The sequence below is a fragment of the Mastigoproctus giganteus genome, chromosome 2 (genome assembly GCF_048544385.1).
Source record: "Mastigoproctus giganteus isolate SK-2022 chromosome 2, ASM4854438v1, whole genome shotgun sequence".
Classification (NCBI taxonomy): domain Eukaryota; kingdom Metazoa; phylum Arthropoda; class Arachnida; order Uropygi; family Thelyphonidae; genus Mastigoproctus; species Mastigoproctus giganteus.
Window position 1 is genome coordinate 193,459,752 of NC_143576.1, and position 23,190 is coordinate 193,482,941.

Genomic DNA, 23,190 nt, shown 5'->3' on the forward strand with positions numbered 1-23,190 from the left:
TTAGAATCACCTGTACATAGGTAGAAGGAACCTATTTTATAGAGACAGATTACATTTGAACAAAGGTGGTGCTAGGGGCTTTGCTAATATCCCTAAGGAGGCTTTAAGGGAAAATGCTAATTGAAGCAGTTAATATATATGCATTTATCTGATGATATGGGTCAAAGTAATGCTTACAAGCAAAGCAGTTTTTAGTAGAAGCATCAAAAGCCAAAAAGTCTTCTGATATTCAAAGATGTGCTTGAGAGTAGGAATGTTTTAGATGAATGGAAATCTAATGGCAGAGCAACAAACTTACAACTTCAAAAGATGTGTTAAGGTAATAAATAATGCAAGAATTAGTCTTAAGATTGGAAGTGTCTATATACATTATGTGCTATTAGCGTATAATATATATGCTAAGAGCAGTTGAATTAAAGTAGAGGGGAGCAGAGAGATTTGGGAGTTACAATCAAAACAGATGTGAAGTTCTACATATAGCGTAAACAGTCAGTAATGAGGGTTTTCACGATGGCATTGGTTGGCTGATTAGTTTAATGTTTATTGGCACATCAGCATATGTCTACAGTAATGTCGGCAATGTTATCAATAAAATGAATGAATTTGAATCGCAACTAATGCAATAAAAGGGCTAACAGAAATTTTGTGTCACCAAGAAAGAGGGGAACAATGAGTTTCACAATGGTATGTGCAATGTATTTAGGAAAGGCAGGCATGACAGGAAAGGTAGGGAGTCATTCTTCTTATCAAAAGCAGCCTTAGTGCAACAAAAGCATTCCCTGATTTGGAACATGCCAGCATAGAATCTGTGTGGTGAGAGATAGCCAGAAGCAGAGGGAAAATGGGAGTGATGGAGGAGGCATATTACAGACTAGAAAATCACATATAGCATGATGAGAGCCTTTGTATATAGATGGAATGAGTGAAAAAGTGCAAATGCTTTTAATGATGATTTCAATTTATCCCCTATTAACTGGAGCAATTAGAAGGAGAATTCATCATAAAGGACAATTTTTAATTTAACTAGAGAGAGAGAGAGATCACTATTGTTAAAGGTAAAGGTATAGGTCAAATTAAGGCATCAGTAAAAAACACAAGTTTTAATTTCAGGAAGGAAACTTAAAATGCTACAAAACCTCTTATTAATTGGGCAGACAGAACAGGGAAGGAAAACAGAGGGAAACTATAAAAATAGCTTTAAAAGTAATTACAGAAGCCACAAATGCAAACATATATCATTAAGAAAATATATTGTGAAGAGGATGCAAAAAATAGATGAATGCATAATTGGACATTTTATTGAAATAAAAACATGTCACCATTAGAAAGTTAGTAATGAAAAGTACTGATGCGTACTACATCTATAAGTTGAGATATAATAGCACCACAGTAAAACATTAGGCTGGTAAAGGCTGATTATGAAACACCACTGGCTAAGACAGCAAAGAATGGAAACAATGCGTTTTTCACAAGTGAATACAAAAAAGAAAAGAACAAATGAGATAAGACCATTATTTAATAGAATCAGGAAAATCGTAACTAACCCAGCTGATTGTAGTGATGAACTGAACAGGTACTCTGAATCAAACTTTACAGCAGAAAGACCGTTTTGTGATGAGGCAGAGAAGCCTATTAGCAAAATTTAGGAGACTAAAGGCAAGTAAAACACCAGAGGTCAGTGGCATAGATGCAATAATCCTGAGAAGTGGCAAGAGGTTGCATCAAACCAATGAGGTTAATTTTAAGGGCAGTCATTTGAAGATTATATTGAGATCAGAAAAGTGGTTAAAGACCAGCACCAGGTATTGCTCCTTGAGAACAATGCAGATAGGCTTCATGGATGGTCAGAAAAGTAGCAGCTTTGTTTTAATACTGCAAAATGCAAGGTTTAAGATTGGAAGTGTCTATATACATTATGTGCTATTAGCGTATAATATATATGCTAAGAGCAGTTGAATTAAAGTAGAGGGGAGCAGAGAGATTTGGGAGTTACAATCAAAACAGATGTGAAGTTCTACATATAGCGTAAACAGTCAGTAATGAGGGTTTTCACGATGGCATTGGTTGGCTGATTAGTTTAATGTTTATTGGCACATCAACTGCACAACGAGCGAAAAAAAGGCTTAGAGATGGGAAAGTCGTAGTACAAATGTATAAGGAAATGGTGAGATTACACTTGAAATAATGTGTTCAGGTATGGATGCTAAAGCTAAAAACAGCCCAGATTTCCAGAATAGGTCCAAAAATGAGCAAGACAACTGCTGGGATTAGCAAAAGAGAGCTCCCTGCTCATGCAGACTTCAATGAGGCCTACACAGCTTAGTAACTAGGTACTTATTAGAGAGGATCTAATTGAGGACTACAAAGCCCTGAGAGGGAGTAGCAAAATGAATGAAGGAAATTTTCATGGTTATAAATGACATTATAACTGGGACCATAAATTTGGATTAAGGGAGAAGAGGAATAGACTAATTGTAGAAGTATCTTTTATGGATAGTTGAGGTTAGTTGTGGGTATAACTGAAATAGCAATTTATGACCAATAATTAAAATTACTGATTACATGCAAATTAGGTGACCATGAAACTGACAAGAAGAAAACTGAAAGAAAAAAAAGACAATGGAAGGCTTCAAAAGATTGGAAGTGTATATGCTAATATACATTATATGCTCTTAATTCAATCCATGTTATCAACAAGGGCCATTACCTCTCAGCCAATGGGGGAGGGTCAAAAAAGATTTGTATTCACACAGAAGTAGTTGTCATAAAAGTTTGAAACAAACACCATATATTACACTTTTTTGAACATATTCACCAGACAAACTGACACATTTTTGCCACTTCTCAATACACTTCCACAGGCCGGTTTTATAGAAGTCCTCTGATCGTCCTTGAAACCACGGCTTGGCAACAGAGATAACCTCATCAGCACCAAAGCATTTTCCATGAAAAAAGGACTTCAGGGTGGAAATAGGAAAAAATCTGAGGGTGCAAGCTCAGGGAAATAAGCAGGATGCGACATATTACAAACCCACATTCATGGGCACAACTCACTGCATCATACAAGGAATACACAGGGACATTATCGTGGAGAAGGTGCACACCTTTTGACAGCTTTCTCCATTTTTTTTCTTTTTTAGCAGCACATAGCTTTACAGGGACGTTGGAATAAAACTTCAACGTCACAGTACAGCACTTTTTAGTATTACACCCTTCTGATCCCAAAAAAACTGACAGCATCACCTTGCCAGCACTTGTTTGCCCTTTTTTTGGGGGGTGTGGGTGATTCTGCATGTTTCAATTGTTTTAACGTTTGTTTAATTTTGGAATCATAGTAATGAATCTAAGTTTCATCCATGGTGCTTACCCATGAAAAAACCTCTCACTTTTCCTGGCACACCAGCAACATTTTAAGTGCACAATGTACACTTTCCTTCTTCTGGTAAGGGGGTCAGAAACTTTATTTATATACTGCTGTTGATGTTCACCACAGACTCTACCCTAATTTGGAGCTCTGCAGCTAGTTCTTTGACACTAATACACTTATCTTCCAGGATTAATGGCTCAATTTTTACAACAGGCTCTTCTGTTACAGCATCCTGGGATTTCTTTGTCGTGCACTGAGGTTCTTCCACATTTGAATTGTTTATAGCAATGTGCAACAACACTGTAAACTGGGCAGTATTCTCCATAAACAACAACCATTTCTTCATGGATTGTTTTGGGTGTTTGTGCCTTTACAGAAAGGAGAACCGAATCACTGATCTGAATCCCACTTTATTCATTGTGACACTTCATTCAGTGCTTCCTTAGGCATAACAGATCTCTGTATTTCCTGGGGAAAAAAAAATTCAGATTGAAACCAAAGTTGCTATGGTTCCTACAAGATATCAAACAAACTAAAAAAATTTCATCTTTCTATCACAACTACTTTTTGGCGAATACAAATCTTTTTTTAATCCCCCCCCCCAATAGTACCATGCAGCCATTATATATATACAGGTAATCTTCGTATAACATGCTAGTTAGACTCCTATAATATCTTGTGTAGTGCAAAACTGTGTTATATAGAAATAAGAACCAGTACAAAAAGGGGAGTTACATTCCAAAAGTTAACAGAAATGCACCGTTTTTTTATAATTATTGGAAACTTTTTTATTAAAAATAGTAATAACCGAACAAACATCTTACAAACTGTAATACGTATATGTCAGATAATGTACATTCCTTTCATTTAATTTTCTTCCTCTTCATCGTTGCTAAGCACAACCAAAAGAGAACATTTTCTCTATTGCAGAATATCTTCACCTTTTGAACTTCCTTCTGCAGCATCTAGATTTCGTGTATATTCCCCTGGCTTTTAGCCATGAAGGGTATTGTGTACAGCATGTGCGTTTTGTATGCAATAAAAAGTTCTTCTTCTTCTTCTTCTTATTCTCTTTCAAAAATCAGTAATCTGGATTTGTTTTCTTTTGCTTGATAGATCTTTGTATTTCCTGGTATGGAGCTAAGCATTTTTCAAGCTCCATTTTAAACTTTGTACTCCTTTCAATTGAAGGATATGCATTCAAAAAATAAGACTAATTACTCAGCTAAATTTATGCCTTCCCATATGCTTTTTAGTGTAAAATTTGGAACTTCAGGATTTTCATCTGCATTATCATCCACTGAATTTATTTGGTTTACCTCCAATGCCATTTCCACCAAATCCGCTTAGCCAGCCTCTCTTTCTACCAGTAATTCTTGAACTACTTCAATAGTCATATCATCAAAACCTTCCCCTCCTACCGACTTAGCAAGTTCTACTATCACATTGTTCTCCTCTAAGAGGCTTGGAGGAGAACAGGTATTCTGTGTGTTATCAGACACTCAGTCTAAAACACTGATGGATCCAATATCTTTCTATTACAGAAGATTTAGGAGAAGTCCGGTTGGCCTGCCTCCCTAAAATCCACTCATGCACACCTTCTTGATGGTAAGCCCTGTTACGTCACTTAGGCAGCAACGAACGTGTAGAGTGGTTCTCTTCAAGACGCCTGGTAAGCATGAAGAGGAAAAGACCAAACCCTCCAGCATATGACAGCACAATGAAACAAATGGCTCTCAGTCCCAGCCACAGCGGCTTTCACTCCCCCTCTTACGGCAGCTAGAGGATCAGAGTGGAAGCAGAGGGTGCTAAGAATCTCTGGGTACGACCAGGCTGCCATTCACGGAAACTGAACTTGGCCTGTTACAACGTAAGATCACTCATCAGTGAAGACAGGATATTAGAGCTGGAAAAGGAATTAGAAAATGTGAATTGGAATATCATTGGTTTGGCTGAAACAAGAAGAAGAAATGAATCACTTATAAGTTTATCAAGTGGAAATCTGCTGTACACCAATAGAAACAGTGAAAGGAGCGAAGGTGGTGTTGGGTTTCTGGTCCATAAAGATATAAAAAACAACATTTTGGAATTCAAAAATACATCACCAAGGGTGTCAAGACTAATACTCAAGATTTCGAAGGGGTACAAGCTAAAGGTTATAATGATTTATGCACCAACATCGAGCCATGATGATGGAGAGGTTGAAAAAATGTACATCAAAATTGAGTCTTCTAGATGAGCAGAAAACCCATTACACTATTATTATGGGGGACTTCAATGCTAAGGTTGGAAAAAGACAAAACAGCACAGAAAGGGGAACTATAGGAAATTTTGGAATTGGTGAAAGAAATGAAAGTGGTGAAAGACGTGTGGAATTTGCATAATCTCAAGATTGTCAGTAATGAACACTTTTTTCAAGAAACGGGTGAACAGAAAGTGGACACGAAAGAGTCCAAATGGATTAACAACTAATGAAATCGACTTCATCCTCACTAACAGAAGGTATATCGTTAATGATGTTACTGTCCTGAATAAGGTAAATGCTGGAAGTGATCACAGAATGGTAAGATGCCCACTTGATATAGATGTAGGAAAGGAAAAACTGACTCGAGTAAATAATATGAAGGTCTTTGAGAAAATAGAAGAGGAGAAAAACCAGAATGTACTTGAACTTAAGAACAGGTTTGAGCTTCTGCAGACTGCTCAGGACCAAGATATCGACAAGGAATATTACAACTTTCTGAAAGTGATAAAGCCCAAGAAACCTATAGGGAAAAAGAAATCCAAAGAAGAAAAAATTAGTCAAGAAACACTTGTTATGATGAACTGAAGGCGACAAATGAAGAGCAAGATAAACACTGACAAGGAGAAAATTGAGTATACTGAGTTATGCAAAGCCATTAGAAAGAGATTCAGAGAGGACATAAGATTTAACACAAGAAAAGTAGAACAAGAATTAAGGGAAAACAAAAGAGTTCAATCAACAGCTATGAGCAGTAATACAGAAAGACAAATGATACTGAAACTGAAGAATAGCAATGGTGTACTTATAAATAGCAAAGAAGGCATAATTCAAATAGCAAACGACTACTATAGAGAATTATACAAGGAGCGAGGGAATGATGCCAGCAGTGGGGAAGATGGATCGCAAATTAGCAAGTCATACGACATAGCCGATATTAGAAAGCTCCGGGGCAAGATGAAGTTACTGTAGAGTTGTTAAAATTGGGAGGAAGAGACATAACACAAAAACTGGCAAGGCTCTTCACAAAATGTATTAGAAAAGGTGTGATGCCTAAGCAGTGGAATAATGCAGTCATAGTTTTGCTGCATAAGAAAGGAGATAAATCAGAAATTGGAAATAATAGATCAATTAGCTTGTTATCCCACATCTACAAGTTGTTCACAAGGAATATTACTAACAGATTAGAAAGAATATTTGATGAGAATCAACCGAAAGAGCAAGCTGGCTTTAGGACAGGATTCTCAACTGTCGATCACCTTCACGTAATATCACAGATAATGGAGAAAGCAAATGAATATAAAACACCATTATGCTTGGCATTTGTGGATTATGAAAAGGCATTTGACTCCATACAGCATAAGGCAATGTTTCGGGCACTGGAAAGACATGGCATAGATACCCCATATATTATGATTTTTAAGAAAATATATGAGAACGCTGCCTCCTTTATTAGACTAGACAAAGACAGTAGCAAATTTAAAATTGAGAAAGGAGTTCGACAAGGAGACACAATATCTCTGAAGCTGTTTATTGCTGCTCTTGAGGAAGCTTTCAGAAGATTAGACTGGTCACAGAAAGGAGTCAACGTGAATGGAGAGTACCTAAACCATTTACGATTTGCAGATGACATTGTGGTCATAAGACATGATCCCAAAGAATTAGAGGAAAAATCTTAATCAGTTATGCACAGTTAGTAAGGATTTTGGACTAAAGATGAATATGGCTAAAACAAAAGTAATGATGAACAAGTATGCCACAGAAAGGGACATAATGATTGAATGAGCAGTAATTGAAAAAGTGGAGTCATATACCTATCTGAAACAAGTTATTAGCTGTAATAATGATAAATGGCTGGAAGTCAAGAGAAGAATAAATTTTGGGTGGATAGCATTCAGGAAATATAGTCACATACTGAAGAGCAATATAGCAGTTTGTCTGAAACATAAAATAATGAACCAATGTATATTCCCAACCATGACTTATGGAAGTGAAACTTGGGCACTCACCAAAAGAATGGAAGAGAAGCTGAGAACTACACAGCGAAGAATGGAAAGAATTATATTGGGAATCAGACTATTAGATAAGAAAAGAAACACATGGATTAGGCAGCAAACTCAAGTAAAGGACATTCTTATCAAAATTAAAGAACAAAAATGGTCTTAGTCCATCTGTCATCAAAAATGATGACAGATGGACTAAGAAAATAACAGTGGTACCCAAGAGGAGCTAGAAGAAAACCTGGAAGACAATGGCGGAGATGGATAGATGAAATTCATGAGTTTGTGGGTAGTAAATGGATGGCCATTGCACAAAACAGAATGAACTAGAAAGTTGCTGGAGAGAGGCCTTCATCCTGCACTGGATTGAAAATGGCTGATGATAACTATCAACGCTGATTCCGTTTTCTACCAGTTCAACCATATTTCCTAAATGAACTGATTCTGGGCATATGTTTTTCCAACACGCATTTAATGTAGACGGTTTTACTTCTTTGAGTGATAAAGCCATGATTCCGATACAGTCCACAATTTAAAAATTGTCTTTTGAGTGGTGCTTTTTTACCATCCTTAGGCATAATTTAGGGCTGGAATTTAAATCACAAGAAAGAAATTATTCCAATACAGTTCTTAAGAACAATGTTTATATACAATCAAATAAAAACCAAAATAACCTTAGAAAAACCTTAAGAGTCACAAACTGCATGCTTTGAAGTCACAATTTTTTATGCTCTCAAACAAGCACAAGTTCAATAGCACAGAACCAAACACGGGGATTTCCAAACAAAATAAAATAGAGGGATTTCCCAATAATTTTTTATTTTATTATTATTTTTATTTATTTATATTTTTAATTTTTGCAAAACAACTAGCGAGTCAACAGCGAACATACACAAAAAAGAATGTAAATGTTGAAAATTTGCATCCAACGTAATAGTCAGGTTTTCCCTGTACAAAAGCTCAAAAATACTGTGTTATGCAGAGTTTACTACAATTCTCTAACTGCGTTAGAGCAAAACTGTGTTGTATAAGTACCTGTTGTGCGAGGATTGCCGCAATTTATCAATCGTGTTAGAGCAAAACCATGTTGTAGAAACCGTGTTATACAATGGTTGCCTGTATATAGGTTCTGGTCAATATTTCTATTATGAAAATTACTATCAATTATATTTTATTATTGATTTATTTGATTATATTAAAAAAAAGTTTCACATGAATGGTGAAACTTTTTTTCTCCTATAGGAAAAAACCTAGAGCTTCCTTGCAACATCCTGGCTAATACTAATAAATATGGCCAAAGTTCACATGGAGAGAGCAAAACACAATTGATTATATCATTACAAAAAAGGATTGTAAAGAACCAGTTTAAGACAAAAGGATATATATAAAGGATCTGAAACAGAGAGTGACCATCATCTACACTGAGAAAATTAAAAATAATTAGTACTAAAAATAAGAGATGCAAAAAAATTGCACCAATGGACACAAATCAAAATACTCAATTTTTAAAAGAACCAATACAGAAATTTTCTTGCTAAAAAGTTAAATGATATTGGTGATGCTAGTTGACTTCAGATTAAGAATGGCAAAATTTAAGAGAACTTTAGCGGAAGTGCCAAAGTAGGAATGTGGATAGAAGTTCTGTAGAGATAGAAATTCAGAATACTATGGTAGATTCAAGAAGTTAAAGAGGCAGCTATAACCAAACAAAAAAATATAATTTTTCTATAGATAAATGTAGTAAATCCTTATTGGATCATAAAGAAAATGCAAGAGGACTAAGGTTTGTGGAAAAGATATAGAAAACAAATATGTATCAGGAATATAATAAAATTACTAAAGTAATAAAAATTATAAGAATGAAATTAAAACAGAAGAGAGGGATATTTTAGAAGTATGGGGTAAATCCACTAATGGCTTGCAATGCTGTGGAGCTAAAGACATCACTGACATCAACTTTGGGTATCATCTCTATCACTGAGGTAGAAAAGAATGGAATGGAATATTAAGTAAAAAAACACAATACATGTAGATGAAATTAGGCTTGAAATGCTGAAGGCCTACATTTAATCTCAAAGACTGAAATAAAATAAGCTTTATACCTGTATTAGTGGAAGGATACAGCTGCCTCTTGAAACAACTTATACCAAGGTTGGAGTTCTGAAGTGATCACTCTAAGGTCATTCCTAAAACCAGCAAGTTCGAATTCAACAATACTGTGTAATAACTAAACTATGTAAAGCAATCAAAGGATAAAAAAAAAAAGAAAAAAAGATTATCCATGTTTTTTTAAAAAAGTGCTCCACAAAAAACATGCAACCCCCAACCACAAAAAGTATGCCTCTCGGGGTGAGCATGTCCCACAATTTGGGAACCTCTGTTTCAATGAGAATAAAGCATTTATATAAAAATTGCAAATATGCACTGGGGATTGAAGGAAGCATTGAGCTAAGGTTAAATTTGGAACAAATCAGGGTTGCAACTAATCAACATATAATTTTCATGGACCAGACCAGTCAATAGCCAAACTGTTTTGGTAATAAAATTAGTCAATTTTGACTAAAATTAACGTGCTAAATGGGAATAAAATGGATTATTAGCTCTAGTTTTGATGATACTATACATGTTACTTTCAGTGTGTTTTTGCTTGGTTTTGGGGAAAATTTGGCTTGTAGTACAGTTTGTGTGGCAACACTATAGCCATTGCTGCTGAGTCATTATTTCCTGTCCAGATGTGTCAGTCAGTCTGAGCCACACTTGTTTTCAACTGAGCAAAAACTTAAAATTTAGCATAACATGTGTGTGAATAATGCAGATAATTTTTGTTATGTTTTTGGTGAAATCAGAGTTGCATCACAGAAGCATGCCATTACTCTGATAAAAAAAAAAAAAAGAAGAATAGAACTGTTATTTTGGCTGCAAGGTTGAGGACCAAGACAAAAGCTGGGCACCTCATATTGCTGCAATGCTTGTGCTTCTAATTTCTGCAGCTGGTTAAATTACAAAAGACACATATGGGTAGAAGTGCTGCATATGGGTAGAAGTAACCCCAGAGAAACGTACCAACTGTGTGGTACTACACTTAAGGTGGTAGAAAATGAAAAACACCTGGGAGTAATTGTGCAGTCAGATATGAAGTTTTCTGAGCAGTGCAGACAGGCTGCTAGGGCGGGTCATGGGTTTTGTCAATGATATATAGGAATTTTGCTAGCAGGGAAAAGGAGGTGATTGTCCCTCTGTATAAGGCAATGGTCAGGCCACGCCTTGAGTACTGCGTACAGGTCTGGAGGCCTCATTTTAGGAAGGATGTAGATTTGCTTGAGCGTGTACAGAGAAGAGCAACACGATTGGTGAGGGGAATGAAGGGATTCTCTTACCAAGAGAGGCTTAAGTTCTGCAAATTGCAGTGGCTGGAGACTAGGCACCTGCGCGGTGATCTGATTGAGGTGTATAAGGCCTTGAATGGGTTGAGCACGCTGAATTCTGATGGGATTTTTCCACTTGTTCAGATTACGAACCTAAGGGGTCATAAATTCAAATTAAGAAAAGACAGATGTAGAATAGATGTGCGGAAATATGCCTTTAGCCAGTGGGTGGTTAATTGCTGGAACAAACTTCCATCTGTCGTTGTGGAAGTTGATAGGTTGAATAAATTTAAGGAGGAGCTGGACAGGCATTTGGAGGGAATGGTGTGATTTTTTTTTTTTGGCTGATGCTGCATAAGCTCATACACTTGCTTTGTTGCATCACATGTCACTACTACTAATAAAGTCCACAGGAGGTTAAAGTCAAGGAGTTCTGCATTCATATTAAAAAAACCTAGTCATCCTACCCATGCATTTCCGATCAAACCAGAGAGCATGGATAACAATATCTCTCTCTTTGAGGATTGGTTTAAATGCTGCTTCATTCCCAAGGTTGAAAAATATTGTAAAGACAACAACGTTCCTTTCAAGATTTTGCTTCTATCAAATAGTACTCCTGAACATCCTACGCATCTAGATGATTTCAATTCGAACGCTATCGCCAAACACAACTTCACTCATCCAACTTATGGATCAGGGTGTTATTTCGAATTTAAAAGCATACTATTTATGCACAACATTTGCTCGGGCATTGTCTGCAGTAGATGATGAGAAAAATTTTACGTTAAGAGACTTTTGGAAATCTTACAATATTTATCATGCTATCTTAAACATTAATAAGGCCTGGGCAGAAATTAATAAAAGATGTTTAAATGGTGCATGGAAGAACATATGCACATAGTACATAAAAGGCTTAGAAGGTTGCAGAGCTACTTCAGTTGGAGGTTGATGCCAAAGATGTGGAGGAGTTAATAGAGGAAGAAGAGAAGAAATTATCTAACGAAGAACTTATTGACTTGCTGGCAGTGATAGTGAAGGAAGAAAATGCTGACGAAGCTCAAGATGAACCAAATGAGGAGCCGAGAAGATTCATCACTAGAGAGATGGCAATGGCATTTTGTGAAATTGCATCGGCAATGCCGAGGTTTGAAAAGATGGATCCTCACAGTGAACGATTCTTAAAAGTTAACAGAGGGGTGAATGATACGCTTGCTTGCTACAAAGAAATCTATGATGAAAAGAAAAAAGCCACCCTCCAGTCACCCATTAATATGTTCTTTCATACGGTTGAGCTGCCGACCCCTTCTAAATCTCCACAGCCCTCAACCTCTGCAGTGGTGTACTTATCAGCTGAAGATGTCTATTCTGGCAACAATGCTCATGAGGTAAAACTTACTGACGTTATGCTTGTTTCCTCTCTTTTTTTTTTGTAATTTTATAATTTTGAAATTTTTTAAATTGCACACTTTTGTAATTTTTCCTGCACATGAAATAAAAAATTGAATAAATACAATAAATAATTCTATTTACATGTTCGTCAAACATTTCTTTTTTGATTCAATCAATTCAGAGAGCACAGTTGCGAGTGCTGAACAAGCATGGGCGAAATTCCGACTTACATAGCATTCCGTGGAACGCAATCCTTACGTAAGTCAGGGAGTTCCTGTACAATAATATCCTCCACTTATTATATATAAACTAAATTTGACATAAATAACAAATTTTGATTACATGGGAATGATGATTTTTATTTTCCTTAAAAGGTGGTGTTTCTGTAGATGTCATACTTGAGTGACAGATTACAAGGGGGTTTATTTTATTTTTATGTTTTATTTTATTTTTTGAAAATGATTGCGAATAGTTTCTTACTATGTAAGAATTCCTTACCCCCCACCCTTTGCTCTCTATGCCAGCGATTTCTCATAATCTGTCTTTGCCAGCCTAACCTTTTCTGTGGCACTATTACAGATCAATTTGTGGCTGTTATTGGTTTCAGTACTTTTTATTGCTCCGTAACTTTTCCATGCCATCTTTTTCTGCTCAAGTAATTTGGCAACTTCATTATTCATCCAACCTGGAATCTTCTTCATGAAGTATTTTTTTAATAGTATATATGCATTCACATTCATATCCCAAGAAATTGTGAAAAAAAATTGTGAAAAATTGCAAAAAATTGTGAAACTTCTTACAATAGTCTGCTTTCAAACAACAGATAAAAACAAATCACATTATACTGCATCAGACAAAAGATAAATGGAAACCAGGAGGCCACAATGCCTAAATATCAATGTCAGTTCATAAAATGGAAAAACATGTAATAATGACCATGGACACTGCCCAGTGGCAACATACTGGTGATTTGCTGCAATTATTGTTACTGGTAGTAAACGATGAAAGGAAGCAAGCTTACACAAGATCAGAAAAACAAAAAGCATATTAGTATTAGGAATGACCATATGGTGCAAGGAAACCTAACGCTTATGCTGCACAAGCCATAAAAAAAAAGTATATAAAATAAATAATTAAATAATAAAAAAAAAAGGAAATAGACAACCTATTCATTTCCCTCCTCCCATAGGTAATATCGAGCTGACCCTTGAATTTCCCCAAACTTTCAGCCTCAACCACCCATTTAAGTAACTTATTCCAGCAATTTATAACAAGCTGACTAAAATAAAACTCCTTGCAATCCAGTCTAAACATCTTCCCTCGTAACTTGAATTTATGGCCCCTAGTTCTAGAATTATTTATAACCATGAATATTTCATACTCATTCATTTTACTTTTGCTGCTCAGAGCCTTAAACACCACAATTAAGTCTCCTCTAAGGTGCCTAGTTTTCAAGTTGTGCAACTCACATATTCGAAGTCTTTTCTCATGTGGATGCCCTTTTGCCAATCTCACCATGCGAATTACCCATTTTTGGGCCCTTTCAAGGAGCTCGATATCTTTTTTTTTAGGTGCAGTCTCCATACGTGAACACAGAACTCCAAGTGTGGTCTAAACAATAGCCTATATAATGGGATTATGACCTCCTTATTTCTACTAGCAAATGTTCAATAAATTATCAATAGGATACCATGGGCCTTCCTTGCAACCTGTCTACAATGCTCGAAGACCTTTGTGTCTGACAGTATTGTAACTCCCAAGTCCCTTTCTTCCAGTACTGACTTCAACTGCACCAAGTGTATAAGTTATTTTGGTGTTACTGTTCCCCAGGTGTAAGATCTTGCACTTTGCTGGATTAAAGCACAGCTGCCACTTTTCTGACCATCCCTGAGGTATATCTAGGTCACTCTGAAGTTCTACTTGGCGGTGATAATTCACTACTCTACCGATCTTTACATCATCTGAAAATTTAGACATTACACTCTCTATCCTTTCATCAATGTCATTTAAGAAAATCAAAAACACAGTGGTCCCAATATTGATCTTTGGGGAACCCCACTTCTTACATTAACCCAATCTGAGGAATAACCATTTATCACAACCCTCTGCTCCTTCCCTAAAGCACCCTGCCATCCATCTAAGGATTTCCCCTGTGATTCCAACCTGTTTACGTGAGACTGAGTCAAATGCTTCGCTGAAATCTAAATAAACAATGTAAAAAATTTTCCCTAAATCCAGCTCATGAGTGACCCTGTCAAAATAGCTAACCAGATTTGTTAAACACGATTTTCCCTTTACAAAACCATGCTGTGTATCTATCAGAATTCCATTTTTATCTAAATGATCCTGAATTCCACCCACGATTATTCCTTCCATGATTGCTTCCCCTACTACTGAAGTTAGACTGACCTGTTGGTAATTTCCCACTACACTCTTAGAACCTTCTTTACAATACATAAATACGTATTGGAGATACATTGGCACTTTTTTAATCCAACCGAATCACTCCCGAATCCAGTCATGCTCTCATAATTAGCCTTAATGGTTCAATGCACTCACTTGCTGCCTCCCTTAAAATTATAGGGTATATGTCATCAACCCCAGGAGCTCACTTGCCTGTAAGTTTGAAAGTTTTTTCATTAAATAATTATGTGAAATTTCAACATCATTAATTACATTTTTTTCAACTTCACTCCCATAATTTTTCATTGACATAAAGGGTTTTTCTTCTGTAAATATCGATGCAAAGTACCTGTTGAGTTCTTCTGCAACATCAGCTGGGGTATCTAATACTATTCCACAGCCATTACATTAGGGTCCGATCTGATTTGTCCTTCTCTTCTTTGCATTTATATATGTAAGAATTCCTTATCCCCACCCTTTGCTCTCTATGTCAGTGATTTCTCATAATCTGTCTTTGCCAGCCTAACCTTTTCTGTGGCACTATTACAGATCAATTTGTAGCTGTTATTGGTTTCAGTACTTTTTACTGCTCCGTAACTTTTCCATGCCGTCTTTTTCTGCTCAAGTAATTTGGCAACTTCATTATTCATCCAACCTGGAATCTTCTTCATGAAGTATTTTTTTAATAGTATATATGCACTCACATTCATATCCCACATTATCAGTCCATTCCCTCTAATAATTTATCTAGTTCTTCATTAAAGTAATTCAAACTACCCATTTCCACAAAACCAGGTGGAAGTTTATTCCAACAATCAACTGACTGTTGGTTGAAAGCAAATATCTGTGCATCTATCCTGAAACAATCCTTCCCCAATTTAAATTTGTCCTTGTGTGTTGTATGAGCAAGAGTAATTAGTTTCCACCAGATTTGGCTTGCTCAATCCATGCATAGCCTTAAACAACTCCATTAAATCTCCTCACAGATGTATAGTCTCCAGATAGTATCCCAGTTTGCAGGATAGAAGTCTTCCTTGATAAGAGTGCCCTTTTATTTAAAATTTCATTGCTCTTCTCCTCATCCCTCCAACAGATCCATATCCTTTCTAAAATGAAGACCTCTATGCAGTATTCTAGACATGTATGCAGTACTTAAGATGTGACCTACCTAATCCTGTTTGAAATCATGGCATCATTGTACTCATCATAAGGTCAAATACATTGGGGGGGGGGGGTCCCCTGCCAAAATAGCCAAATTTCATGAAATGTACCAGCCTAGTTTATTCTGAAATTTGATAATAATCATGATAATTAGGTCCACTTAACGAATCTTCATTTCAAAACCCACTGGTTTTTGAAATGAAGTGTATCTCATTTCAAAAGGGGTATGCTTCACTTCAAAAATCAATGGTTTCTGAAATGGAATATGCAACAGATAGTGAATGCTTGTTGTCACTAACAAAATCTGGTTTTTGAAATGAAAAACTTTCTAACCTTAAATGATGACTTGTAAGGCATGAAATACAATAAAAGTTCTTTAATAAAAATCATAAGTCAAGCCATTAACAAAGGCATGCAAAATCACTAACCTTATCTTCACCATCTGCTCCATCTAAATCAATGAGTGTACCTCCTTTCACCGGCTGTAATTCATTATCTTTGTTGCTCCTTGGATTGTTTACTATTAAAAGAAAAAAGTATTGCCTTCAAAATTTTCATGATCATACTAAATTCATATTAAATTCTTCAAAATACTGAATTCATACGAAAGTTACATTTGACATAATTTTTTATTTTGCATCTCACTCAATATAAACAGAACTATTAGCAAATGCTTGCATCTTGATTTTAATGAGTTTTGATGCAACATTTATACTCATTAAGTCTATGGATTTTTGCAAGCCACAAATATTATTATTATAAGAGGTGTGTTATTAAAATTCCAGGACTGGTGCAATAAAAAGAACACAAATTGAAGGAGCTCAAAAATAGTTTACTTTTATTCAAAGTAATTACCACTTGATTAAATGTACTTACTACACTGTTCTAAAAGTTTCTGAAAGGAGTCAGCGAAGGTATTCAGAGAGATAATGTTCTGTTTGGCAGTATATTTTCCTTTATATCCTGAAATTTTCCTTTGAGTGCAGTTTTCACCTTGGGAAAGAAGTCAACTTGGGCTGGAAGGTTGATCTATATAATACCATGTTTTGTGAAATATGTATTCACATCAACAACTGCAGAATGGGTCAGACATTGTGTGCAACAAGAACCAAATGCCTTTGTCCCAAAATTGCAGCCTCACCCAGGAAATGAACTTCAACAGTCTTTGAAACACCTCTATGTAGAAAGCAGCACTGTTTCTCTTCCTTTCAGGTAAATATTCCTTGTGAATCACACCTTGTTTGTCAAAAAAACATGATCAGCTTCATCTTGATCCTGGACTTCTGTAAATGAAACTTTTTGGAGTATTGGTAATGATCTTGAAGATCCACCATACACTGTGATGCTTTATCTCTGGGTCATAGAAACACCAAACACTCATCTCCAGTGATATTACAGTCAATGAAATTGAAATTGTCTTGACAGGTCTGGATAGTCTTTGCATGATAACACTCTTCGCTGCTTCTGCTCATCTGTGAGGCAGTGTAGCACAAATTTTGCACAGACCTTCCTTTCCACTAAATCTTCATGCAGAATTCAACGCATATATATATATATATATATATATATATTTTTTTTTTTTTTATGAAAACCCCAAACATGAGAGGTATTAGAACCTATAGTACTCAGTACCGTGCTTGGGTTGGAGGTTGAGAAGAGGAGAGAAGATATATTTGTTGACATTAGACTTGAACTTCTGTAAACTGTAATTTTCAAGAAAGACATATGAAGGAAGGTTGTTCCAGAAAATCACAGTTGAATGAATAAATGAGGAAGATGAAAAGTTGGTTCTGTGAGTTTGAAGTTGGACAGTAAATGTATTTTGGCTGCTGGTGGCAAGTGTTCGAACCGTTTTTAAAGAGAGAGCAGGAATTATAGAAGCCAATTACGGAGAACAGTGCCCGTGGAAGTATCTGTAGAAAAGGAATGCAGCAGAAACAGTACGTCTATGAGACAGAGAGTGGAGAGACTCTGCTAGAGAGGAGTCATTAATTAACCTAACTGCTCTCTTCTGAATGGAATCTAAAAGCCTGAGAGAGGTTTTGGGGGCACCGCCCCAGATAGGGAAACAATATTCCATGGTAGGGCGGATTTGCGATTTGTGCAGAGTGAACAACTGTTGGGAAGAAAAGCAACGCCGAGAGCGAAAGAGAAAACCAAGTTTTTTAGATGCAGAGGAAGCAATATTTGTAATGTGCTTGTGCATAGAGAGATTAGAAGTCAGAGTAATCCCCAAAAGACGTATATCATTTTGCCTAGAAATCGGAGTGTCACCAAAGATAAGCATAGGAGCAGAAGAATCCTTTTTGCGAGATATAAGACAAGATTGAGTTTTAGAAAGATTGAAATCGACTAAGTTGTCTTTGCCCCAATGGAGAATTACTTGGAGATCGGCATTTAAGGAACTGGAAGTGGATATTCGAGAAGTTGAAGCTGATTGAGCAGGGCAAGGTTTTTCAAAATGGAAAGTGGAATGCAATGTGCTATCATCGGCAAAACTATGGATAGGATTTCCAGTCAATGGAAATCCTATCAAAATACAAGAGGAAAAGAGTAGGGGAAAGAACTGAACCTTGGGGGACACCAGCATTTTAAAATTTTATATTTTATTTTGTTTTTAGGCTTTATTCACTATCAGTTATTGTAAATAGATTATGTTACAGTATCCTCTGTATTGTTTGTATATATACAGTATTAAATTATTTTAACTCAACGGTTGGTGTATTAATGTAATATTGTGAATATTAGTGGAAAAGTTAGAAGACAGAGAACCATCTACCATCACCCTCATTGAGCGATCAGAGAGAAAACTGGATAATCAATTACAAAAAACAGTTGGCAAACCATAAGATGGAAGCTTGTTTAGAAGACCTTTATGCCAAACACAATCAAAAGCCTTTGAGATGCCAAGAGCAACTGCTTGTGTTTCACCAAACTTTTCCATTGAATTTGTCCATATATATGGGTAACATAAGCCAGAATATCACCATATTTAACTAATTGGCCATCTGAGGGTCAAGTGATGATCTCTTGCCACAATTTCATGAACTTTTGCAACTCTGTCCTCGTTTCGAGAGGTTGACGGACACTTACTTCTCCAAACATAATGAACATCTTCACATCGTCTTTGAACCACTTAACATTTCTTCACCATAAACAGATTTTTTAACATTTCATATGTTTCTGTTGCAGATTTTCCCAGTTCAAAGCAAAATTTGATATTAGTTCATTGCTCCGATACAAAAATGTGATATGGAACGATAGCACTATTAACAAAACTAGTTGTTACTTGCAACCTGTCAGCCTACTGGACAATCTCCATACCACCATCTGTTGGAGGAAGTTTGAACTACAACATACACTGTTGTTTGCTTTCAAACTCATGAACATGACTGCAACAGCACCAGTCTGGGAACTTTTGTCACACCTCATATAATAATAACAAATTAAAAATCTGCTACTGTGTAACAAATTTTTAAAACTATCCTGCTTATCTTCATTTCCAGCTTAATTTTGGGTATACTGAATATGAATATAATATTCGTATTCTCAAAACATCCTGGCTTTTTTGGGAAAAAAAAAAATCAGATTTGTATGTATATATATCATACAATAATCTCCTAATTTAAGAAATTTAGACTTTGTGAACAAGAATTTCTGACAACAAAAATCACACAAACCAAAAGTTTGATCCCACATACTTTTGTCCAACTTTGATAATTCAACAAGATTTGGTTATTTTGAAAGTAAAAGGAATGAGAATGAAATATTTTCAGCACATTTATGTATCCAGAACATACTGTGCACTATAATTCCAGGGCAAAAGAAAAACTGCTCATGTTGCCACACAAAGAAATCATGGGACATCATGGGACACACCCATGATGTCATTTCTGGTATGTGACTACAATTTGCAAATATTTTGGCCAATAGAGGTTAACACGGAATTCATTTCAAATATTCAAATAGATCAGCAGTTAACACGGAATTCATTTCAAATATGAATGCTGAACAAAGGGCAGGGAAAAGCCTAAAAGAATTTCAGAAGAGAATAATAACTGGATGTCACGGGAAAATTTTTCATACTACTTTTCGGAAATTAACATTCCCAGTTTGACATTGGCAACATATTAATGTTAACCTGGGAATGCTGATATTCGATATTCAACCTTTGAACACCCAATAACTAAAAAATGAGACAGATGTAATTTTAACTGATAGGGGCCAATGTGCCCTTAGATGGCTAGTTATCTTGTTTCACCTTCACACCCTACAGAACCTGAGTTTGGGGCTGTGAGAGGGCAAAAAGAAAAACTGCTCATGTTTCCACACAAAGAACTGAATACCAGAAATTTCTGATTAAAAAAAAAACAAATACACACTGTTTATTCACATGATGCAAGGTACACTGAACTCGAAGTGATGAGTTGCACTACATACTCTTTCAATCTGATAGACATGCTTGAGTATAGAGAATGAATAGAGAACATTTACTACCTCAGTGTGTGCTGTCCCAATTGTGAAAATAGAGGTGTCATGATCTGAGGGTTTTTCATGTATGAACTAGGTCCACTGACTAGAGCACAGAGACATGAATATTTTATTCTACACTGACGTTCTGTGAATTTCTGCGTGCCCAGCATTTTCAAGTTTTATAGCAGCCTTTAAACTTTCCAAACAATATCACTATGTCACAAAGCTTAAGATTATGAATACGTGATTTGAAGAGAATTCCATTGTAATGTTGTGGATCCTGATCTCAATCCAACTGAACAACTTTTGAACGAACTGGAACACAAAATTAGGGCAAGTCAAGGCCGCCTCTCTTCATTAATAGAACTTACAAATACTTTAAAGGAGGGGCAGAGCACAACACCAACTTTCTCCCAGAAATTATATACAGCCAGGCCTCGCATAACGCGAGTTCGATTAACGCGATTTGAAAAATTACACCACTTTTCACTTTACGTAATGAAAATTTCCAGTTAACGCGATCTTTTTTTTTTTTTTTTAAGCGATAGTTGAAAAAGATTTGAATTGCGCGTTAAGCTTACCGCGAGTCGTATGGTCAATAAACAAACGTTTGCCTGCTGCCAGCCTCGGTGTGTTCCATCAACCATCGGAAGAAGATGTGTTACTCGTTTGTCTCCTGCTAATAAAGTCAAACAAAAGGTTTGAGGTTTTCTGTGATATTTATTTCGCAGAGCCCAGAGAAGATTGTTGTCGGCTATTGGAAATTGATTGATGAAAAGAGAAAAGTCAACACCATTCAAATATTTCCGCAACAGTCATTTCTTCATTGTGTATTTTATGTCAGAGGTTCCCAAACTTTCTCGGTTCACGGCACCCTTAGTGTCTCAGTAATTTTTTCAAGGCACACCCAGACCAAAAGAAATACCTAACAGTTCTGTTTAGTAGTTAGGTCCAAACAACTTATTAAGAAATGCTGAAACTGTGAACTACCGCGAGCTAGTAGTTCACGCAGTGTCCGACAGATGTCGAGTATCACTGTGTTTCCCTCGAAATTTTAAAATATTCCGCGGCGCGTAGTTTGGGAACCGCTGTTTTATGCAATAAACATTTAATTCCATAATTATTTTCATTATCTTTTACATTGTATACAGTTAAAAAGTTATTTAAAAGGTATTTTTAAAATTTTTTATGGACATTCCAGAAGGTCAAGGACCAATTATAATTTTTCCTATTGATTATTATATTCAATTAACGCGTTTCCGTTTTGCGCAATGCGTTCGCGGGACGAATTAATCGTGTTAATTGAGGCCAGCCTGTATATATAATTAGCACTAGTAGTGGCATATGATGCAAGAAAACAAGCTTACAACGGAATCAGCCAAAAAAAAAAAAAAAAAAACCTTTCCCATTTCACCTATTCACTTGCTCCCGGTTTGTCCAGTTCTTCCTTGAATTTATTTAAGCCATCAACTTCCAAAATCACAGATGGAAGTTTGTTCCATGAAGCAACTACTCGCTGGCTAAAGGCAAATTTCCACACATTTATTCTGCAACTGTCTTACCTCGATTTGAATTATGGCCTCTCAAGTGCATAATCTCAGCAAGAGGAAGATTCCCACCATTGAGCTTACTCAAACCATTCAAAGTTTTATACACTTCATTCAGATCACCTTGCAGGTGCCTAGTCTCCAGACACTGCAATTTGCATGCAGAACTGAATCTTGTTCCTTTCCAATCTTGTTGCCCTTCTCTGTACTCATTCCAGTAGCTGTATATTCTTAATAAAATGAGGCCTCTAGACCTGTATGCAGTACTCAATGTATGGCCTGACCACTGCCTTATACAAAGGAAGAATCACTTCCTTATCCCTGCTAACAAAGTTCCTGTATATCATTAACAAGACCTCATGAGCTCATCTGGCAGCCTGTCTGCACTGCTCTGAAAACTTCATGTCTGACTGCACAATTACCCCCAGGTGCTTCCTTTTCATTCTCCACTGCAGAGAGAGAGAGAGAGAGATTTGGTATTAGTAGTGGCAAATGATGCAGAAGCAAGCTTATACAGCATCAATGCAAAAAAATTCAAACTACTCACCTCCACAATAACAGATAGAAGCCCATTCCAACGATCAACTACCTGCCGCCCGAAGACAAGCTCTGCACATCTATGTTACAACCAAACTTCCTCAATTTAAATTCATGCCCACTCATGTGCATAGCCTGAGCAAGAGGGAGAATGTTATCAGCACTGAGCTTGCTCAATCCATTCAAACCCTTAAACACCTCAAATCAGATCACTTTGCAGGTGTCTAGTCTCCAGATGCTGCAATCTGCAGGACTGAAGCCTAAGGGTACCGCTTTATTCCCCTAACCAATCTCACTGCTGTTCTCTGCACCCGTTCAAGTTGATGTACATCCTTCCTAAAATGAGACCTCCAGTCCTGTATGCAGTATTCAAGACTCAGCCTAACCACTGCCTTGTATAATGGGATAATCACTTCTTACAATACCTGTATATTACGAACAAAACTCCATGAGCCTGTTTTTAATACTCAGACAGTTGGTATGTGAATCTGGAATTACTGCTACACACATGCAGCACCTTGCATTTGTCAATTACACTTCATTTGCCATTTCTCAGCCAATCTGGCTAAATTTTCTAGATCTTGGTGCAATAGCATACCTTAATTGCTGCCATTTACCATGCTGCCAACCTTTGTATCATCCGCGAAGTTAGACATTAAGCCTGATACACCTTCATCGATATCATTAATAAATACAGAAAACCACA

General features: G+C 36.4%; 1 protein-coding gene across 1 annotated transcript in view; it reads right to left on the reverse strand.

Annotated features, from left to right (window-relative positions):
• mor (SWI/SNF- related protein mor) overlaps positions 1-23,190 on the reverse strand; it is a 385,701-nt gene that overhangs the window by 234,002 nt on the left and 128,509 nt on the right. The window contains exon 11 of the mRNA XM_090390116.1: positions 16,356-16,447. Coding sequence (XP_090246242.1) covers positions 16,356-16,447 — 92 coding nt within the window. The remainder of the gene's footprint in view (positions 1-16,355; positions 16,448-23,190) is intronic.